The sequence below is a fragment of the Procambarus clarkii genome, chromosome 22 (genome assembly GCF_040958095.1).
Source record: "Procambarus clarkii isolate CNS0578487 chromosome 22, FALCON_Pclarkii_2.0, whole genome shotgun sequence".
In the NCBI taxonomy this organism is placed as follows: Eukaryota; Metazoa; Arthropoda; class Malacostraca; order Decapoda; family Cambaridae; genus Procambarus; species Procambarus clarkii.
In genome coordinates this window covers 14,769,086-14,789,948 of record NC_091171.1, presented here as the reverse complement: position 1 = coordinate 14,789,948, position 20,863 = coordinate 14,769,086, and the positions used below count along the sequence as shown (strand labels likewise).

Here is a 20,863-nt window from a genome sequence, read left to right as displayed (position 1 = left end):
GAGGTTCTGAGACTTGGCCAGTTTCGGGGGTTGCCCCGTCCGGGGTGGCTGCGGAGGCATTCGAGTCTGTTCCTGCGGCCGATGCTCCGGGGTTTTGGCCAGTGGGCCCCCTTCTCTTTCAGCTCTCTCGGCTGCCCCGGCTTTTTCTTACGAGGCCGGGGCTTTGGAGGTCGACTCGGCCCCGGGGCCTGGTGCAGAGGCTCCTGGGGTTGGAGAGGAGCGGCCTTGGGGGCCTTGGGCTCCATTGCGCCCCGCCTGGATTTCCGTCCTTCTGAGCGGGGCTTACTGTTACGAGGAGTGGGGTTTTCTTCCCCCCCTCTGCGTACGATTTGGGCTTGGGTTCTGCTCCTCCCCGGGTTTGGTTCCGTGTCCCTGTGGTTTCTTCGGTTCCGTCTTCAGGAGGTTTTCGGCTAACTGCATCTCTTCGCCTGCGATGCGGTTGGCCTTTGCGGCTTCCTCCTGCGTGTCCCAGAGTTTGCCTCCATCCTGGTTCCTTCTGTTCTGGACAGGTTGGGCTCCTTGTAGCCGTTTGGGCTCCTTGTAGCAGTTTGGGCTCCTTGTAGCCGTTTGGGCTCCTTGTGGCAGTTGGGCTCCTTGTAGCCGTTTGGGCTCCTTGTGGCAGTTGGGCTCCTTGTCGCCGTTTGGGCTCCTTGTCGCCGTTTGGGCTCCTTGTCGCCGTTTGGGCTCCTTGTCGCCGTTTGGGCTCCTTGTCGCCGTTTGGGCTCCTTGTAGCCATTTGGGCTCCTTTGTGGCTGTTTGGGCTCCTTTGTGGCCGTTTGGGCTCCTTGTAGTCGGTTGGGCTACTTCTCGCCTTGTTGGGCTACTTCTCACTTTATTGGGCTACTTCTCGCCTTGTTGGGCTCCTTCTCGCCTGGTTGGGCTACTTCTCGCCTGGTTGGGCTACTTCGCGCCTGGTTGGGCTACTTTCTTTCGCGTCCTGCGCATGCGCCGTGGGAGTTTGTTTTGGTACCGGGTGGTGTGCACACATGTTCTGCTCCAATTCTCTCGGGGGGCTTCACCTCTCGCTCCTTTCTTATTCCCATCCATGCCCCGTTGCTTTGGGGGTGTTCTGGGGTGCCGCTGTGTGGAATTCATGAGGTTTTTTCCCTGCGTTCTAGGGTGGGGAGCCTCCTTCGCTGCTCCCCTCCACTTCTTCAGCATGGGCGCACTGGCCTCCTCTGGCGGATACGAACTCGAACACTTGCGTCATGGCCCTTCAGGGCCAATGTTCTGCAGGTGAGTTGGTGCGGTTTTGGCGTCTCCTTCGTCCTGACGCTGTTTTTGTTTTTGGGAATAGGAATGGGTGTACATACGTACTTGTGAACGTGGACCGTATCACCCGAGGTGCCTACTGCAGGGCTATTAGCCCATACTGGGCAGCTCTTGTTCTCTCCACCTGATTTGGAATCAGGATTCACGTATGGGATGTGGATGTTAAGTCACTGCTCACCAATGTGCCATTGAATGAGATAATTGCAGTGATGACGGGCAAGGTTTATCAGGATTCAGTACACGCACTTGACATCTCAGAAAGCACACTTAGGCATACTAAGCAAAACACATTAGGCCCAATAAAATTGTAACATGAACTTTGGAGAGCAAATTTTTCAGCGTCTTTCCCAAGTGAAGAACACAAGAGTTACAGAAAATTCATGCTAGAACCTTATACAGTGTACTGTATAACCCTTTTGGCCATATACAGTAACACATGCATATACATAGAATATGTATTTATGCCTTAATATGTTATTTATGTATATGCATACTTTAATAGCGAACAAGACATAAAAGAACATACCGTGTTCCTCGGTTCACGGGTGTCTGCGGGTGGCCTCTTGTCCTTTCCGAGGCGGTTCCTGCCTGTACTCCTCCTGCCCCTCTCCTATGCTTGTCTAACCTTGCTTGAGTTCGGGGCCCCGCCTCCACCTTGTTCCGCAGTGCAACGGTGGGGGTGCCTGTTTGGTGGTACGTTTTCCTGTGTCAGAGGTTTTGTGTTCGCCTCCTTGTGCTTGCAGGTTGGGTGCTTCTTGAGCACTCTCATCTCTGTTCTTGGGGCTGTGTATGGGGTCAGCCCATGTTGGGCTGCCTAATGTGTTCCTTTGATTGCCTGTTACACTGCACACGTTTCTTCGTCCTTGTGGCTCTGTTGGGTGCTCAGTTTCCGCCTGTGTCCCCTTGTGTGCCACTCGTGTACGATTTATCTATCTTCTCTGTCGCTTCCTTGGGGAGTGTGGAGACGTTTTGCTGCAGTTTTGGTACTGCAGCTGCAGGTCGGGGTTGGTTGTGGCGTTATGTTCGGCCTTTCCTTGCCGGTCTTGCTGTGCCGGGCTTGGTTTTTCCATGTTCCTTGGATTTTCCATGTTCCTTGGATTTTTGTTCCTTGGAAACCTCTTCTTGGGGTTTCTGCATGACTTTTGGTCTCGGGTGCGACGGGGTTTTGGTGCCTTCGTCCTTTGTGTTTGCTCTTTTTGTTCTTGAAGGTTCGAGACGGTTTTGCTCCTTCCCGTTTTCTGGTGCGTCTGTTGTCATTCGGTTGGGCTTCCCTCCGGTCCTTTCTAGGGCTTGTGGGTCCTCTTCCCGGCAGCTTCTGGGTGTTGGCCTTTTTCTCCTTTTGTGAATATCTCTTCACACTGTCTCGGCGCTACTAGTTTTCCTGGGTGCGATTTTGCTCCTCTTAATGAGTCTTTTCGCTCCTGCCCTTCTGCGGGATGTTGGTGCGGGGCAGCTCCTTATGCGATTTCCTTCCCTGTCAACTGCCCTTGTGGAGGTGGACTTGCGCACTTGTGGCGTTTTCGTTTTGTTCCTGCGTTTTCTTTTCCCTCCTGGGGCTCATGGGATTGGCTTGAGGTGGATGTAGAGGCGCTTTGGGCCGTTCCTGGGTCTGGCGCCTTGGTTTCTGCTGCTAGCTTTCGGTATCGATATTCCTTCTGCGCCAATTCGCAGGTTGTATCATGCGTTGTTACACCTCTGTCCTGCTTCTGCACTGCCTGTGTTGTCCTGGTCTTTAGACGGGGTGCTCTCCTGTTTTTCTTCTCCTTGGTGGTTGTGGCTCCTTGGGGTCAGGTTTGCTTTGCCTCGGTTTTCTTTTTGTGTTGGCATTCGCCTCTGGGGGTCGTGTGGCAGAGCTTCTTGCTCTTCTCAGACGCAGTGGTTTTTGGCTCCTATGGTCGTAGTCATAGGTTTCTTTGTCTGCGGCCATTCTCCCTTTTTTCTGGCGGATGATATTCCTTGGGTTATTGTCTCGCCTTCGTGTTGAGGAGTGATTCACCGACCGCCTCCCGGGTATGTCCCCTTGTTTTCTTAGGTAGTCTTTGGTGAGGTAGCTCCGGGGAGCTGTAGAGGCTCCCCCCAGAAAACCAGCGTTGAATGTAATGAAACGCCATTTTCTGGGTGAGTCCCGGAGGCTTCCAGGCACCCTCCCGCCCTCCGGTCGGCGGGGTTTTTTCACGGTTTTGATATCCAGCCTCAGAACTGGGGCGGGAATCGCCGGCGCGGGGGTCTGGGGCTCCCCCTTCCCCCTCCCAGGGAGGGGGGAGCTGCGCAGACATGCGGCGCGACTCGCGTGACGTCATGCTTGTTAGTTCGTTTTCCTGGGGGAGTTCTGTCCACTCGTTTGTCGATTTTTGTTGTTTAACCAGAATAGGGGTTTGCTTTGTGGCGCTTACCTTTCTGGGTGCCTGTCCCGGTCAATGGCAGATATAGAATGCTCCAAATCACATGTGCATTTCTATAGGCCTTTGCTCCCCGTGCCTCTCTGAGGGGGCCAGGTTCTGGCTCGTGGTCCCCGGTAGGCCTAGAATTCCACCCACATCGACTGATGCAAAATAGTTAGGGTATCCATATCAGCCATGGATAGCTCCGGGGAGCCTCCGGGACTCACCCAGAAAATGGCGTTTCATTACATTCAACGCTGGTTTTTTCTTATGCCGGTCATTGGCCCCTGGGTTTTACAAACTTATTTTCCCTAAGCCGGCTTCTGGCCCTTAGGTTTTACGAACTTTTTTTCCCCATGCCGGTCATTGGCCCCTGGGTTTTACAAACTGTTTTCACCATGCCGGTCATTGGCCCCTGCCATTTTCGGTCAAGGGGATTAAACGGCCGCCTTCAGTCATCCCAAAATTTCGTTAGCTCAGTGACCCTGCACAGGCATGTTAAAGGGGATTAAAAAGTCGGCCATTGGCCCCATGGTTTTCTCGAATTTTCTTTCATGGTGTTTACGCCTTCTACACATCTCCCCCCATGCTGGGTACTGAGATGGAGACTCAGTCACCAGAAGAACTGGCTACTTCCCACGGCAATATTAACATGGACTCTGAAAGCAGCCAGTCAGTCGAGGAGGGTGAGTATCAAGACGTTCTAACAAGGCAACAGAAGAAACAGAGAAGACAGGATGCAAGGCGTACTGTTGACAGTGATAGTACACTTAATGGAAACGACAAGAGAATGAAGAACGACGCCGAGACTGATGTCGACGAACGAACGGAGCGATGTCAGGAAGGTGAGGGTCAGCGGAGATGGAGGCTTCTCTTCCCTGCCTCATGCACACTGGCCTATCATCAGAAGCTGCTGAGGACAGTCAGACTTGGAAGAGAACACCGCAAGTTCGAGCCCCTGCTGGAGGAAGGTGTAAACAGACCTTACTTAACGGTAGGTTCTATGGAGGCAGTGGTGTATCTTACCCAGCAAGGATACGATGGAATTGTTATGGAAATGCCGGAGGAGAATGAGAAGCTAACGAAGGTATTTATCTACAAATACCCTCAGATTCTAGACCCCGAATTCATCCTCGACGACCAACGATTTGTGTGGGCCAAGCGTCACCTTATTAAAGGTGAAGCTAGGAATCAGGTGGTGGCTCTAGTGAGAGGTGAAGTTCCCGAGAGAGTGTTCATCACCGGGGCTGGCTACAGGCATGTAGCAAAGTATGTGGAAGAGCCCATAATATGCCTGAAATGCTGCAGATGGGGGCATAAATCCTGGAGCTGTGAACATGATCCACGATGTCGTTTCTGCGGAAAGTCTCACCTCTCTAATGTGTGTAGAAACAGACTTAATCTGGGTGAGAAAATAGTTCCCAGATGCTGCAACTGTGGAGGGGTTCACAATGCCAGCTCGGCTGTGTGTAGCAAGAGGCCGAGTATGGATGTTCCCTGGCCGGCGAATGTTACAGAGCAAGCAAGAGCTCTTACCCAGACACCGGGAGCACAGCAAAACAGTCTGCCCCAAACAGCGTCAGTGAACCGGACGAATGTGTGGGTAAAGGAGTCACCTTTACTTCGTCCGGCTCAAGCAACAAGCAGTCACGCCACCACTCAGGACTTCAGCAGTGACAGTGTAACAGTGAGTGAAGTGGTTACTGGGGCTCAGGAAGAGGGCCATAATGATATGGTCAAGGAGGTGTGGGCTGAACTAAGAAAAGTTGGTGAGTTCCTCCGAAATCTTGGGCAGAGAATCGAGTCCATCGAGGCGAAATTAAACGTTCAGGAGGTCAAGGAAAATCACAAAACAGTGAAGGAAAGTCAGGATATAGTGGTTGAGGGCAATAATGAAATATTGAGTGATGAAATGAAGGAAAGTGAAGTGTGTGTGAATGATGATAGTCATAGTGAAAGGAAGAACCCTATAATTACACATAAAATGAAGGAATCATTTGGGCCAATAATGGACGTCACAGGACTGAAAAAATCTCTTGAGAATCGCAATGTCGCTTTTACTGGTGAACTTAGGAGGAGGTGGGAGATGTTATACAAGGTATGGCTATCATTTAGTGAACTTATTGGGGATGACTTAGACAGTGAATTGTTTAATAATGGATCACCCTAGGCTGAAAGTGTTGTCATGGAATGTTAATGGTTTAAGAAACAGGGTTACAGATGTTCATTTTGACCAGACCACACACTAGAAGTTGAAGGGACGACGACGTTTCGGTCCGTCCTGGACCATTCTCAAGTCGATTGTGTGAGAATGGCCACAATCGACTTGAGAATGGTCCAGGACGGACCGAAACGTCGTCGTCCCTTCAACTTCTAGTGTGTGGTCTGGTCAACATACTTCAGCCATGTTATTGTGACTCATCGCCTGCAGATGTTCATTGTTATGTGATTGGAAATGATATTGATGTTGTAGCTCTCCAAGAGACAGGGGATAGGAATGAAGGCTTATTGAAATTAAATGGCTATAAAGGGTTTCACCTCTTCGCCTCAAATAACATCAGAGGCACGTCGATTTATGTTAAGAACTCCATACCAGCAGAGTTAGTAGAACCGCCATCAAAAATGCAAGGTATAGAGAGTGTCTGTGTTAAATTATCATTAAGGGAAGGGGAATTTATTGTAGTTAATTTGTATGTATCCAGGAACTGCTTCGACGCTAACTATCTACCTGACTGCATTTATACTAATCCTTCACTGGTCATTGGGGACCTTAATGCTCGGCACACAAGCCTTGGGACAATGGGTAGTATTAATGCTAATGGGGTCAAGTGATTACAGTTTCTACAAGATCATCCAGATACCTGTCTCTTGGGAAACAATGAACCAACTCACATCAGGGGAGGACGGCTTGACTATGCCTGTATTTTAAACTCTCAGGGGATTATGGGGGAGGCTCGGGTTGTTCGGGAACTATTTAGTGACCACTTTGCCTTGAACGTTGAATTACCACTGGGGAAAAAACAAGTCCACTTTCAAAGGAAAAGGCTAAATATTAATAAAGATATGAAAAATTATTTTATTCAAAATATGGGAGATTGGTATCAACAATACACGCCGCTCTGCGTTGATAGTTTTTACGAGGACATGGTCGAGAACATAGAGAAATTAGTACAGAGGGAAAATAATAGGGGCAGGGAAAGCAAGACGCATGTACCTAAGAAATTTAAATATTCCAATGATCAGCAAGTCAAGGGGTGGGAGAGAATGCTACGGAGTGCACATAAAGAATGGTTAAAAAATGGAATGAGGGATGAAGAGAAAAATACAATGTTGGAAGTGGCTAGGGAATGCAGTCAGGTGAGGAAGGAGGCGCGGGACAGATACTGGCAAGACTTTGCTCAGTCCATTGGTAATAATAAGAACCTTAAAGACATATGGAGAGCAGTAAATAAAATCAGGGGTTGTAAGCCCAAATTCATTGCTCACTCAGATCCAGGGAAGGTTGCTAATGAGTTAGTAGATAAATGGGCTAGTGCTGCTGGTATGGAGTCCTTACCTGCAGACAGGAGAGTCACCATTGAGTCATGGGAAAATATTAGAACTGGAGTAACTTTATGTGCCTTAAATACAAGATCTATAGCATGCACTGAGATAACTTACAATGAGCTACTGGATGCTATAAAAAGTGGCAGCTCTACTGCTCCGGGAAAAGATGGAGTAACGTATGACATACTTAATTATTTAGCCGGTATGAAACCTAGTCCCTTACTTGATTTGTTTAATATGAGTTATAGAGAGGGAAAGTTACCAAGAAAATGGAAAGAGGCTGTCATCATTCCTATCCCTAAGTCAAATGGAGGCTACAGACCTGTCTCCTTAATATCCTGCTTTTGTAAAATGATGGAAAGGATTTTGTTAAATAGGCTACTCTACCTTGTAGGTGATAACATGTCCAGTAATCTCTCTGGTTTTATCAAAGGCAAAAGTACTGCGGATTGTCTCTTAAAGTGTTTGTCTAATGTGGATGACAATTGTAGAGTATTTGTTGATCTACAAGGAGCATTTGATAAAGCCAATGGGGAAGTAATCTTATACGAATTAGCCAATCTGGGAATAACAGGGAGATTGCTACACTGGATAAGGGATTATCTACAAGGCAGAAAAGGTCAGGTGTATTACCAGGGATACATGTCTGAGGAATGGATGTTTCAGTTAGGTACCTCACAAGGGGGAGTATTAAGTCCCACCTTATTCAATGTATTAATGAACAGATTTGCATCAGAGATGTATCCTCCAGGGGTCACGACGATCATATATGCTGATGACATTCTTATACAAGGCACTTCTGGGAACAAAATTCAAACTGCTCTTAATATACTTGGTACAACCTGTCACAAGTTAGGCTTAGTTATAAATGCAGATAAAACCAAATATGAGTATAGGAAACGAAGAAATATAACACTTACTCTAAATGGTGTGGAACTGAGCAGTGTTCAGAAGTACAAGTATCTGGGCATGTATGTTGGATACACATGTGAGAGTAAAAATGCTGAAATAAATCATATCAGCACCTTATGTAAAGCCCGTCTGCATCCTCTAAAAGCACTGGCTTTTTCTGGTAAAGGTGTTGGGGTACCTATCTTGCGGATGTTATACATAAGCACTGTTCGGTCCCTGATAGACTACGCAGCACCCGTTTTGTCTTACTCAGGCCAAGTCAGAATTAAAAAAATAGAGCTGATACAGAACGAGGCTATGAGGATTATTCTTGGATGTCAAAGAAATGCAATGATTGAAATAATGAGAATGGAATTAAATTTACAGAGTGTGTGTGATAGAGTCCGTGACATTAACACTAGAGTATCTATTCGTTTCATGCGGAGAAAAGGAGGGGATAAGCTGTTTGAGAGCGTTCAGATCTTCTTGAGTGACGTACACACTTCCAGGAAACTGAGGGAGACACGCTACACGAGGGGATTAGTTCATGACCTCAGGGAATACGATGTACTTGACTGCTGTAAACCCTCTCGACAGTGTAATATGTCTGCTCCCTGGAAAGTACAGAAAATAGACGTCGAAATTTTACCCCTCATGGTGAAAAAGATTCATCATGAACTGGGACAATTACGGTGTTTGTATGGAAGCATGATATCTCGGTTACCAAGAGGCAACAGTTTACATGTATATTGCGACGGGTCGGTGGCGGAGGATGGCAGGGCAGGGTGTGGTGTCCTAATAAGAGAATATACGGAGTTTGGGACTGTGGACAGGATAATTGAACTCTGGCTTAGTAATTATATATCATCCGCACAAGCTGAACTGCAGGCCATTCTGGCGTGTTTGGAGGAAGTACGTCATGACGACAAAAATGTTTTTGTATTTGTCGATAGCCGAGGAGCACTGGAGTCCTTAAACAGTCGAAACCCAGTCTTTATCTTCATAGTTGAGGATTGTAAGAGAAGAATAACTGAGATACAGCTGAAAGGTCATAGTGTGAAATTCATGTGGATTCCATCTCATGTTGGAATAGTGCTCAACGAGGTGGCGGATGACTTGGTCAAACGTGCCACATCAAAACCACAAGTTGACATTGAATGTGAATTCACAATGAGACAAATAAGAAGCAAAATCAGAAATATTCAGGCACAGGCAGGAGTGGAGAGGAGAGATATAATGTATGAGAGAAGTCAAACCATGCAACACTACATGTGAGTCAAAACACTCATTTCAATTATGGTACAAGGAGAAATGCTTGGAGTGACTCTGTGTACATGCGACTCAGGCTTGGGTACAAATATTACTGGGAATATGGGATAGGTGTTCATGATAATGACACGAAGTGTAAACTATGTGGTATGTTAAGGTCTCACACCCTTGCCCATTATGTTCTTGATTGTCCGTTGATTAATGTATATAGAAACACTGAGATAAGGACTGTTCCTGAACAAATAGCCTGGATGTGTCACAACGGAAAGGTTGATGATATTCTTGAGAGATATAAGAATTTTGCACCAAGACTGTAATATTTTGTTGAATTATCTGCATGTCTCTTGCAAATTGTCTATACAGTATACCTAGGTCATAAAAGTATTTGTGTGTACGTCTAATACCATACTACTTGTGAAGGAGGAAATGTATATGTTTATCTCTCAGAATGTTTGGTAATATGTTTATTGTTTGTGATGTGTGTCTATGTATGTATTAACACGATGTACTGAACGGGGTGAGAATAGCTTGAGCTACCTCATCCCTTTGTGTGTATTTTACATCAATAAATTTATTTCAATTTCAATTTCAACCCCGGTCGATGGCATATAAGGAAAACTCCCAACCACAATGGGGTTTTCCAGGGCCATTGCTCCCTGAAACTTCTCTAAAGGGGCCAGGTTCTGGCGCTGGTCCCTGGTAGGTCTGTACTCCATAGCTAATGTCCCGGTCTAATATAACATACATTAGCCCTATAAGCTCCAGGGAGCCTCCGGGGCTCACCCAGAAAATGGCGTTTCATTACATTCAACGTTGTTGTTTTTTTTGTTGTGCGCCTCTGGGTGACAATAGCCAAATAACCCTTAGCAACACAAGGGTTAAACATGTATGACAAAACACACAGTACAGTGGTACCTCGCATAACGATTGCCCCAAAAGACGAATATTTTGGGTAACGAACGGCCCGATCGGCGTCAAATCGTCCCGTATGACGAATGCTGGTTTGAGTAACGTCAACACCACATGGTGGGGTCGCGCTGCTTCTTGCGCATTCTTAGACGCCTCCGACGATGCACATAAATTATGTTGTTCTTGTTAATGATGCTGGGATATAAAAGGGTGACTGCTGAGATGTTGCAAAGCACTGACGTTTTTGTAGGAAAAAAGAAATGAAATGTCTGATATACAACAAATGTCAAAAAAGTTCGTTCGGTGTTCGGCAGGTAGGCTGCTCCATTATAACAATCTTTCTTTGTTTCAAATGTGTTCCATTTGTTTTTTATTTGTCATTTGCATCTCAATAATGGAGAAGCCTACCTTACATACACTGAATAAACCATTATGACATTTTCCTTTCTTCAAATGTGTTCAATATTTATTTTTCATTTATCTTATAGCAAAAGGTTCGTTCGGTGGTCGGCAGGTAGGCTGCTCCATGTTTCTTACATACAAAAAACGTAAATAATAAAAAAAATGAAGAATTTTGAAAACCAGTACAAATGTCAAAAAGGTTCGTTCGGTGGTCTACAGGTCGGCTGCTCCATGTTTCTTAAAAAAAAAAAAACGAAAAATAAAAGAACTGTTGAAACAATTTGAAAAATGGACAAATGTCGTAAAGGTTCGTTCAGTGTTTGTCGGGTAGGCTGCTCCATTATTGAGACGTAAGTGACAAATACAAAACAAATGGAACACATTTGAAATAAAGAAAGATTGTCATAATGGAGCAGCCTACCCAACAAACACTGAACGAACCTTTTGCCATAACGAATATGAAAGACAAGGGCTGCTGGCTGGGTTAGTACTGCTTGAGCAACCATTTGTGGCACACGTGCCTCTGGCTCTCAAACACCTGTCCCACACGGTGTTGAAAGACTGTGCTCAGTCGGTGCAATTCAGACCCTTTTGTTTGAAGAACATAAGGGTCATAACATTGGTGAAGCTAGGCGCAATAAGGGCTTAACACAACGGTCGGATGCCAGTGATACAGCACCTATGAGGATGATACAGCAAGCGTATCCAGGTGTAGCTCTGAGCCCCACCCTTGCCATCTCTAATGTATATAGATGATACATAGATGAATCGTTTTCTGCGTTCAGTGATGATGCATCTGATACAAGTAGCATAGATTAACAGTGTTAGCGGCTTCCATGGTGGTGGTGTTCATTGATATTTTCAAGAATACCTGAATCTTTTCCTGACTGATGGACACTCTTTGAGGCTAGGTGAATCTCTTCCTGACTGATGGACACTCTTTGAGGCTAGCTGAATCTCTTCCTGTGTGGGACCTTACAAAGCGATCTTTTCAAGACTACCTTACAAATTGAGCTTTTCCTATAATCATTTCAATACTACTTTATGCTTTACAAGCTTGGCTACATACCACCTACAAGTACTAAAGCCAAGGGTGCACGCGAGTGCGTTATTTGCAAGCACACATAACGATGAAACAGGAAACAAAAATCTATCTGTAACTGGTGCAAGGAGAGCAAAGTCGCGCTGTGTACCATGGACTACTTCGTTGACTATTATGCACCTCCAAAGTACTGAGTGTGTAATACAGTGTGTTACTGTGTATATAGTATGTGAAACTGTACATATTGTAATATTAGTGAATTTTTACCACGTAATATTGTGACAATAAACATTTATAGTGGACACATTACTGACACATGTATCACAGTTTCATGGAAAATTATGAACATTCTACTGTATACATATTGTAAAGGTCACAAATATCCATCATATACGATAAAAGAAACAAATATAACCGCATTGGAAATGCATAGAAAAAATATTTGAAAATATATTTGTGGCAACACGCGGTGCTTGAATGGCCTGCGCGACCGTGTCTGGGAGCTTCACACACGGGCGACCAGCCCCTGATGACGTCACAGCGCACCTTGTCCACGCCCTCACAGCCAAAGTAAGTGGAATTTGGTAATTATTTTTACATAGACATGTTCAGGGACGGTAATTTATCATTTTACAAAAAAAAATTATATTTTGGGGAACATTTGATGTCATGCACACTGGGGAAATTTCATAATAAACACAGTGCATCACACTGGTTACATGGGGGACACTCGTTTTGTATGACGTCCGTTTCACATGACGAACATGGAACGGATTAAATTCGTTATGGGAGGTACCACTGTATTTTGTTCAAAATATTTTTCTGGTGGATGTAATTACATCAACCTGTCCTCTTAAAAAGAACGTCGCTATTGGCCGTTTGCCCGTATGGCCAAATTTGGACGTAATTTGAAAATGAAAATAAGTGAAAATAAATTTGTGATTTTTTTTTTCAACAACAGTAAGTTAAGGGTCCTCTGATAGGTTAGGTCGGAAGGAAATTCTCATAAAGTTTCAAAACGGTATGAAAAACGTTAATGAAAAGTTTCCTTTTCTTAGCTTGCAGAGTAAGCCGGACGACTCAAACAGAAAACGGAACAGTACATCACTTTTGTGAGTCGATTTCATTTCAAATTACGTCCAAATTTGGCCATAGCGCACATATGAGCGAAAAGTGATGTTATTTTTAAGAGGACGGGTTGATTACATGTAAGATTTACAAAATGAAATGCAAAATAGATATGAGCAATATTCTGTGCATTCTTATTTTACACCAGGTTGAAGAACTATACTTTCCACCCCGACGACTCTTTGGTAACTTCACAGAGAGGGTAGTGGCTGAGCGTAGGATTCAGCTTGAGGTTAGTATGTGTATTCTTTATGTTATACACATTTGGGATATTCATGACAAGTTTTTTAAATGTTTCTCAGTAGCTACTTTAGTTTTGAATGGGTGTAGCCAAAGCTTGGAAGTCACACCAGCCTGACCTACTGAGAGCCAGGACCTGGCTCTTTCTATGAGCTTGGGGATTACAGATCCAATAACAAGAAAACAAGACTACAGAAATTATAAAAATTTATGTAAATTGATGCAGAGAAATTGATGTAACGATGACCAGATTAAAGCTGGGACACACCAAACTGGCACCACACAGCTCTAAATACAGAACAGACATCAATGAACTCTGCATTATCAGCTGATGCCATAAACACAACATCCTGCCCTACAGTGCAGCAAGTTTCCCTCTAACACACGCCTCTGTTTAGTCGCAGCTCCTCTATCTACAGCGCCACACAACAAACTCACCTGAAACCTTGTCAATCCCAATATTAGTGGGTCTCCCAACACTCATGCAGTTATTGAGAGGATAAACCCTGCATGTAAACTGCATGTACTATCAAGAAAAAGAAATAGAAATTATAGGTGAAATAATGCTAGCACCTTCTTGAAGAAATGTGTGATCCTGAGGTAAACAAAGTAATTATCAAAAGAAAGCACGATGCCTGGGAGACTATGTAGCACCTGAGGTAAACAGAGCAAATGATCATTGCTACTTGCTGACAATTCTTAACATTGAGGTACCTGACTACCACCAAATGGCAGTGCACCTCACTCACCTGGTGCTTGTCAAGGTCACAACAATCTAATGAACTCATTTTGCTGGTCCAAATTTCATCCAAATGGTGTTGGCTGTTTCTGGAATAAGATTTTTGTGAGGAACTATTGGAGTATTATCGTTTCATTTATTCTTCTTGATTGTGTATTGTTCCACCCATATTACATGTGTCCTGACTATTTTACTCCAATGGTAAGCATGGGTTACCTTCCCTTGTTGTCTAACTTGGATCAAGCAGTTTTGAGCCTTGGGAGGTATGTATGCTCCATCCCTGACCCTTAATCTCTTATGGTTGGGGTTGGGTTTCAGAGTTTTTGAGATTTTCTGTGGGGTAAGCCCCATTGTCTTCCTGGAGCTATTGGACTGATATTAGCCAATACAGTATTTGTATGGGGCTTCAGTCATTTATTTATTTATTTATTTATTTATTTATTTTTCTGGGGGAGCCCCGTCGGCTCCCCGGAGCTTTACCAGCTTTACCAGGCTGATATGCTAATGTCAGACTTTGGCATCAGTCATGTGTATGGAGTTCTAGGGCCTACCGGGGACCACGGCCAGAACCTGGCCCCCTCAGAGAGCCAAGGGGAGCAATGGCCTATAGAAACCCCCGTGTGGTAGGAAGCATTCTATGTCTGCCATCGATCGGGTCAAGCATCCAGAAAAGTAAGCATTCCAAAACAAACCCCTGTTCTGGTGAAAATTGCTACCTAAAGCCGAACTAGTGGATAGAACTCTTCAACAGAAAACAAGGAAACTAGTATGACATCATACGTCACCACGAAGCTGTCTGCGCAGCTCCCCCCTCCCCGGGAGGGGGGAGGGGGAGCCCCAGACCTCCCACGCCGGCTATCCACCCATCAGTTCTTCGGCTGATGCTATAGGCACCGGTTATGTGCTCCGGCTCCAGTGTTTGTTTCAGCACTGTACCTAGAGTGTGGTGTCTGTTTTCTAGGTGGTGCGTGAGCCGGGAGTGATTCTCCAGTACTCGGGCTGCATGCGCCTAGGGTTCCCTTCCCTAGGTGCCCTGTAAGTACTGCCCTTGGGGCTTGGGGCCACCTTCCACAAGTTCCTTGGGTCCTGCCCCTGCTTGGCCGTTTACTGCTTGGTTTTCGGCCGCTCTTTGTGTGCTCGGGTGTTCTGTCTCCCTTGTTCGCCTTAGAGTAAGGGGCAGTTTTTGCACTGGTGGGGCGCAGGGTGCTGTGCAGCTTGTCTTTACCAATCATAGCGGCCGGCTCTGTTCCGCTTGGGTACGCTGTCCTCTTGCGGGGTTTTCTTTTTCTTTTTGTTTATTTACCTGGTGGGGGATCTGCCTTCGTTCTTGCCCCTTGTGTCCCTTGTGTTCTGAGTATTTTCTGGTGGTACCCCCTGCTTGGTCCCCGTGAGTGTACACGTCCCAGGGGTTCAGCTCTTAGAAAGTTGTTTGGTAGCTTTGGGTGCCGGTTAGCAGTACCCTGCCTGGGATTACCTGAGCGCGAGTCCTCTTATAGTAAACGCTCGGGACCCTGGGAAACGCCTGGGGGCGCGCGGGTCCGATGGATGTGACCCTAGAGTCCCCCCCCCCCCTCGCTTCCAGTGAGTTTGAGGGTTGCTCTCATCCTTTGTCTCAGGGTTACTCTCTGTTTTGCCTCCGTCTGCTGCCTGTGGGGTCGGTGACACCTTCATCCCGGAGTCCTGCGAGTTTGGTTGCTCGTTGTGGCTCGGTTACCCAGTTGTGCCGACTAAGCGGGTGCGGGCAGCAGGGGCGTTGCACTTGAGCCTTGGTGGTGGCAACGTTCTCATGGTTTACTTCCCGGGAGCCCCGGGGCTGCCCCGGTTTAGTTCGCTTTGGGACTTGGGGGTGTTGGTTGCTTCGGTTCCATCCACGCCCCCTTGTCTTTCCCCTGGATCACCCTTCTTGCCTGCATCTGGTTCCTTACCGTCTGTAGGTTTGGGGCGGGGTTTTTGATGGTGTTGAGACTCGGGCAATCTCGGGGAATTCCCCTTCCGGGGTAGTGACGGGGGCATTTGAGCCTGTTCCTCCAGCTGTGTTGTATGAGTTTGCCAGTGGGCTCCCTTCCTTAGTGTTTTCACAGCTGCCCCGGTTTTCTGGTACAGCCGGGGCTTTGGGGGAACGGCTCGGCCCCGGGGCCTGTCGTGTCGGTTCCTGGGGCTGGGGAGGGGCTGACTTGGGGGGCCTTGGCCCCATTGGACCCCGTGGGGGTTTTTATCCCCCTCTAGGCGGGGCTTGTGGTTATGCAGAGTGGGGTCTTTCCTCCCCACTCGCCGTACGTGCTGTTGGGCGTCGGCCCCTTCCCGGGCTCGGTTCCTTGGCCATTGAGTCGGTTGGTTCCGTCCAATGGGTGGATGTTTCCTCCCACCCTTTTGGGACGGTGTTTTCATCATGTTTCCCCGTTCGATGGGGTTCTACATGACTTCTGATCTCGGGTGCGCCTACGCCTTTGTGTGCCTTCGGGACTAGTGTTGGCTTCTGTGTTCTCGAGGGTTTGGGAAGGTTTTTCGCTACTTCCCGCATTATTGGAACGTCTGTCGGCTCCTCGTCCTTGTCGCCGTTTTGGGCTACTTGTGGCCCTGTTGGGCTACTTGTCGCCCTGTTGGGCTACTTGTCGCCCTGTTGGGCTACTTGTCGCCCTGTTGGGCTACTTGTCGCCCTGTTGGGCTACTTGTCGCCCTGTTGGGTTCCTTTTTGGGCTCTCTTTGCTTCTTTGGCCGGTTTTATTGTTCATACTTCCTCTTTTGGCTACTTTTCTAGTGCAGTAGTCCTGGTTGGCACCTTCCCGCAGAGAGGGTTGTGCGGTTCGGTCAGCGTGTCATGCGCATGCGCCGTGGAGTTTGTTTTGGTCTGGGCGGTGTTTCAGTGCTGGTGTTTTGCGCCTTTTTTGCTACAGTGCTTCACCTCTCGCTCTTTTCCCTGGCTGCGGTATGTGCTCCTTCGCTCCGGGGGTGTCCTGGTTCCCAGTTGTGGGGAGGACGCCGCGGTTTTCCCTATGTCATGGGTGTGGGCCGCCTCCTTCGCCTCTCCCTGCTCTCCTGCGGGTTCGGCCGGGTTCGGCTCTGGCGTCTTCACCTTGCGGTGCTCCCAGGTTCTTCTGGGCACGGTTGAGTCGTGTCAAGTTCGTGCCACCGTTCGCCAGGTGAGTTTCTGCGGTCTAGCGTCTTTTGGCTGGGCGCTGGATGCGGTGTTGTTTATATACCTGTCTTTGTTTAGGTATAATTTTGTACGACTGAGACCGTTCGCACACCAGTGACTGTCCCTTTTTCAACCCTTCCTGTCCCCCTCATGTGCATGTCCAACCCATGCTAGAGTCATTTAGGGGACCCACCTTTTTTCATGTTGTGAGGTGTGGGGGTGGTGGGGTTGGAACCCGCCTATCTGGTAGATAGGTCCCGCCTATCTGGTAGAACTTGCGGGATAGTACCAGTGGAGTGCAGTGGTGCTATAGGCACAATTGGGGAACACTGTATTACCATCTGAGGTCTGTGGTTGTTACACGACCTACTTGCGAGCATAAGCCTTCTTGCTGGTTCGTCCGTGGACTTCCAGGGCACACTAGTCTGTTTTCGTATAGCAGTTCCGGCCCATCCTGGTTGTGGGGGTATGTGGGCCAGCGGGTCGCCTCTAGCAGCTGCCTGGTGGGCCACCCTCTGGCCGGTCTAGCCTAGCCTTGGGCCGGGCTTGGGATGTAAAAGAGCTCCCAGTACCCCATCCAGCAGGTATCGAGCGGGGTTTCTCCGCCGTCGGTCGCCTGTGGTGCAGGTTTTCTGGGCCTGCTGGGTTTTGTCGTGTCTCCGTTGGCCCTGTCTGGGGTCTGCCTGCTCCGTTTCTCTGCCTTTGCAGAAGGGAGTTGCTATTTACATGTTGCATGTTGCGGTGGTGCCTGTTGCTGCTGCTGCTGCACGTGTGCATTGGTACCGTGTTTCACGGTGGCGTGTCCTTGTTCCTGTGTCCGGTTGTGGTGTGGCACTTTGCTGCTGTTTTTGTGCCTGGGGTTTGCTTTTGGGGGTTTGCTTGTTGTTTTTCGTGGTCTTTGGGTACCTGGTTTGGCCCTCTCATGTGCGGGGGGTTTTCTGTCCTTGCCTGATTGTCCACCCCTGGTTGTTTTCCTGGGGGTTTTGTGCTTCTGCTCTTTCTTCCTGCCTCCTCTGCAGCAGGGGTGTTCTGCGTGTGTTCTTGGGCATTTTTCAGTCTGTGTCCTGTGGTGTGCTTCTTTGTCTCGGTCTATTGCAGTTGTACGTACCCCTTGGTTCGGGTACTGTTCTGGCAGCAACCCTTCCACCTAATTTGGTTTCCTAGCTTGCCCTGCAGGTTGGTTTTTTTGGGGTCTTACGATGTCTCGCGTCGGACCCGTCGTTTTTGAACTCCTGGCGGGCTTGCATGCTTTGGGGAGTTTTTCTGTTCGGCAGACGTTCCATCTCCTTGTGCTGCCTGGGTTTCGGTGGTCGCGCCCGAGATCTTCCCGCGGCTCCGCCTTTTCCTGGGCTCGGAGAGGCCTTGTCGGGGCTGCTTATGTTCTGCCTCGCGGTCTCGCCTCCGGTTGGTGGTCGGGTGGCTTCGTAGTAGATGTCCCACCTGCGTGCTTCTCTTGGCGGCAGTATGGGGTATTTTGGCGGTCCTTCCTTTTCCTGTCCCTTCTTAGGTGGTTACTCTTGTTAGCTTGGTTTACTCTCGGCTTGGTTTTCTGGTGGGGGTTGGGGGCCGTCGTCTTGCCACATACTGTCGCCTCTTTTTCGTGCGGCGCTTGCGGAGCCGCTTCAGCTTGCTTTCGGTCTTGGTGTTGCTTCTGCACCGTTAGTAAGCTGTCTCGTGCGTCGTTTCACCTCCGGCCTGTTCGTGCGCCGCTTGCACCATCCTGGTCTCTGGTCAGCGTGCTCTGTCTTCTCCTCGGTTGGTAGTGCCCCTTCGGTTCCGGTGTGTTTTTTTGTCGGCTCTTTCCTTTTGGCCTTTGCCTCTGGGGGTCGAGTTGCTGAGTTTTCTTGCTCCTTCGGTTTTAGCGTTTTGGTTGTTCGGTGGCAGCAGTCTCCATCGTTTCTGGCGTGGGGTGGGGCTGCTGCGTTCTGGAGGGGTCCAGGGTTTGTTGGTGCTTCGTTGGTTGGGCCGGGGGGGTGTCGTGTTTTGTGTTCAGTGGCGGCCCTCCGCTGTTGGTTGCGTGCCATGGCGTTTGGGTCCGGAGCGCGTTTTTCGTTGATCCGGTTCTGTTCTTCCCGGTTCGCGGGTGATGGTGTCCCGGGTGGTCAGCCGTGTTCTTGCGGCTAAGCTGCCTGTCTTCTTCCCTCATGCCCATGGCGTTCGTGGCTTCGCTGCTCTCACTGCCGTCTGGGCGACGTGGCCTTGCGGTCTTTCGGGCATGGATTTTTGGTGTTTGTGCGGGGGCCTTGCTGCTCGTTGTTCTCGTGTTGTTCCCGGGACTTTTCGGGGCTGTGGCGCCTTGGGTTGGCGTTTGCTGCCGATTGTCTCGCTTCCATGGGGGGTGCGTGGTGTCCGCCTCCCGGTTCTTTCCCTTTGACCTTTCTCTGTGGGTAGTTAGCTCCGAGGAGCCGATGGGGCTCCCCCCAGAAAACCAGCGTTGAATGTAATGAAACGCCATTTTCTGGGTGAGACCCGGAGGCTCCCCGGCAACCCTCCCTCCCTCCGGTCGGCGGTTTTTCGCGTGTTTTGACATCCAGCCTCAGAACTGATAGGTGGATAGCCGGCGTGGGAGGTCTGGGGCTCCCCCTTCCCCCTCCCGGGGAGGGAGGAGCTGCGCAGACAGTGGCGGGGTGACGTATGACGTCATACTAGTTTCCTTGTTTTCTGTTGAAGAGTTCTATCCACTAGTTCGGCTTTAGGTAGCAATTTTCACCCGAATAGGGGTTTGTTTTGGAATGCTTACCTTTCTGGATGCTTGACCCGGTCGATGGCAGACATAGAATGCTTCCTACCACACGGGGGTTTCTATAGGGCATTGCTCCCCTTGCCTCTCTGAGGGGTGCCAGGTTCTGGCCGTGGTCCCCGGTAGGCCCTAGAACTCCATACACATGACTGATGCCAAAGTCTGACATTAGCATATCAGCCTGGTAAAGCTGGTAAAGCTCCGGGGAGCCTCCGGGTCTCACCCAGAAAATGGCGTTTCACCTCTCCAGCATGGGCGCCCTGGCCGCCTCCGGCAGCTACGGACTTGAAAGCTTGCGTCATGGCCCTTCAGTGCTTATGTTCTGCAGGTGAGTTGGTGCGGTTTGGCATCTCCTTCGTCCTGACGCTGTTTTTGTTTTTGGAAGTAGGAATGGATGTACATACGTACTTGAGAACGTGGACCATATCACCCGAGGTGCCTACTGCAGGGCTATTAGCCCATACTGGGCAGCTCTTGTTCTCTCCACCTGATTCCTTCCTCGGTTCACGGGTGTCTGCGGGTGGCCTCTTGGCCCTTCCGAGGCGGCTCCTGCCAGTACTCCTCCTGCCCCTCTCCTATGCTTGTCTAACCTTGCTTGAGTTCGGGGCCCCGCCTCCACCTTGTTCCGCAGTGCAACGGCCTGTTCGGTGGTATGTCTTCCTGTGTCGAGGGTGTTTTGTGCTCGCCTCCTTGTGCTTGCAGGATTGGGTTCTGGCTCTTTGGTTCCGCCTCTCTTCTGTCGTTTGCCTGTCGAGCGGATTCTGTGCTTCATGGGCACTCTCCTCTCTGCTCTTGGGGCTGTGTATGGGGTTAGCCCAAGTTGGGCTGCCTAATGTGTTCCTTCGATTGCCTGTTACACTGCACATGTTTCTTCTACCGTCCCTGTGGCTCAGTTGGGTGCTCGGTTTCTGCCTGCGTCCCCTTGTGTGCCACTCGTGTACGATTTATCTATCTTCTCTGTCACTACCTTGGAGAGTGTGGTAAGGTTTTGCTGCGGTTTTGGTACTGCAGCTGCGTGTCGGGGTTGGTTGGGCATTATGTTCGGCCCTTCCGTGCTCCCTCTGGGGCCCTCCTTGCCGGTCTTGCTGTGCCGGGCCTGGTTTTTCCATGTTCCTTGGATTCTCTGTGTTGTCCTCGCCTCGTTGTGCTGGCTGGGGATGAGTTTGGG

The 20,863-nt window shown here is 48.8% G+C and overlaps 1 protein-coding gene across 1 annotated transcript in view; it reads left to right on the top strand.

Annotated features, from left to right (window-relative positions):
• Window positions 1-20,863, top strand: part of Klp98A (kinesin-like protein 98A) — a 404,256-nt gene that overhangs the window by 370,121 nt on the left and 13,272 nt on the right. Inside the window, exon 23 of the mRNA XM_069329479.1 lies at window positions 12,989-13,072. Within this exon, the coding sequence (XP_069185580.1) occupies window positions 12,989-13,072 (84 nt within the window). The remainder of the gene's footprint in view (window positions 1-12,988; window positions 13,073-20,863) is intronic.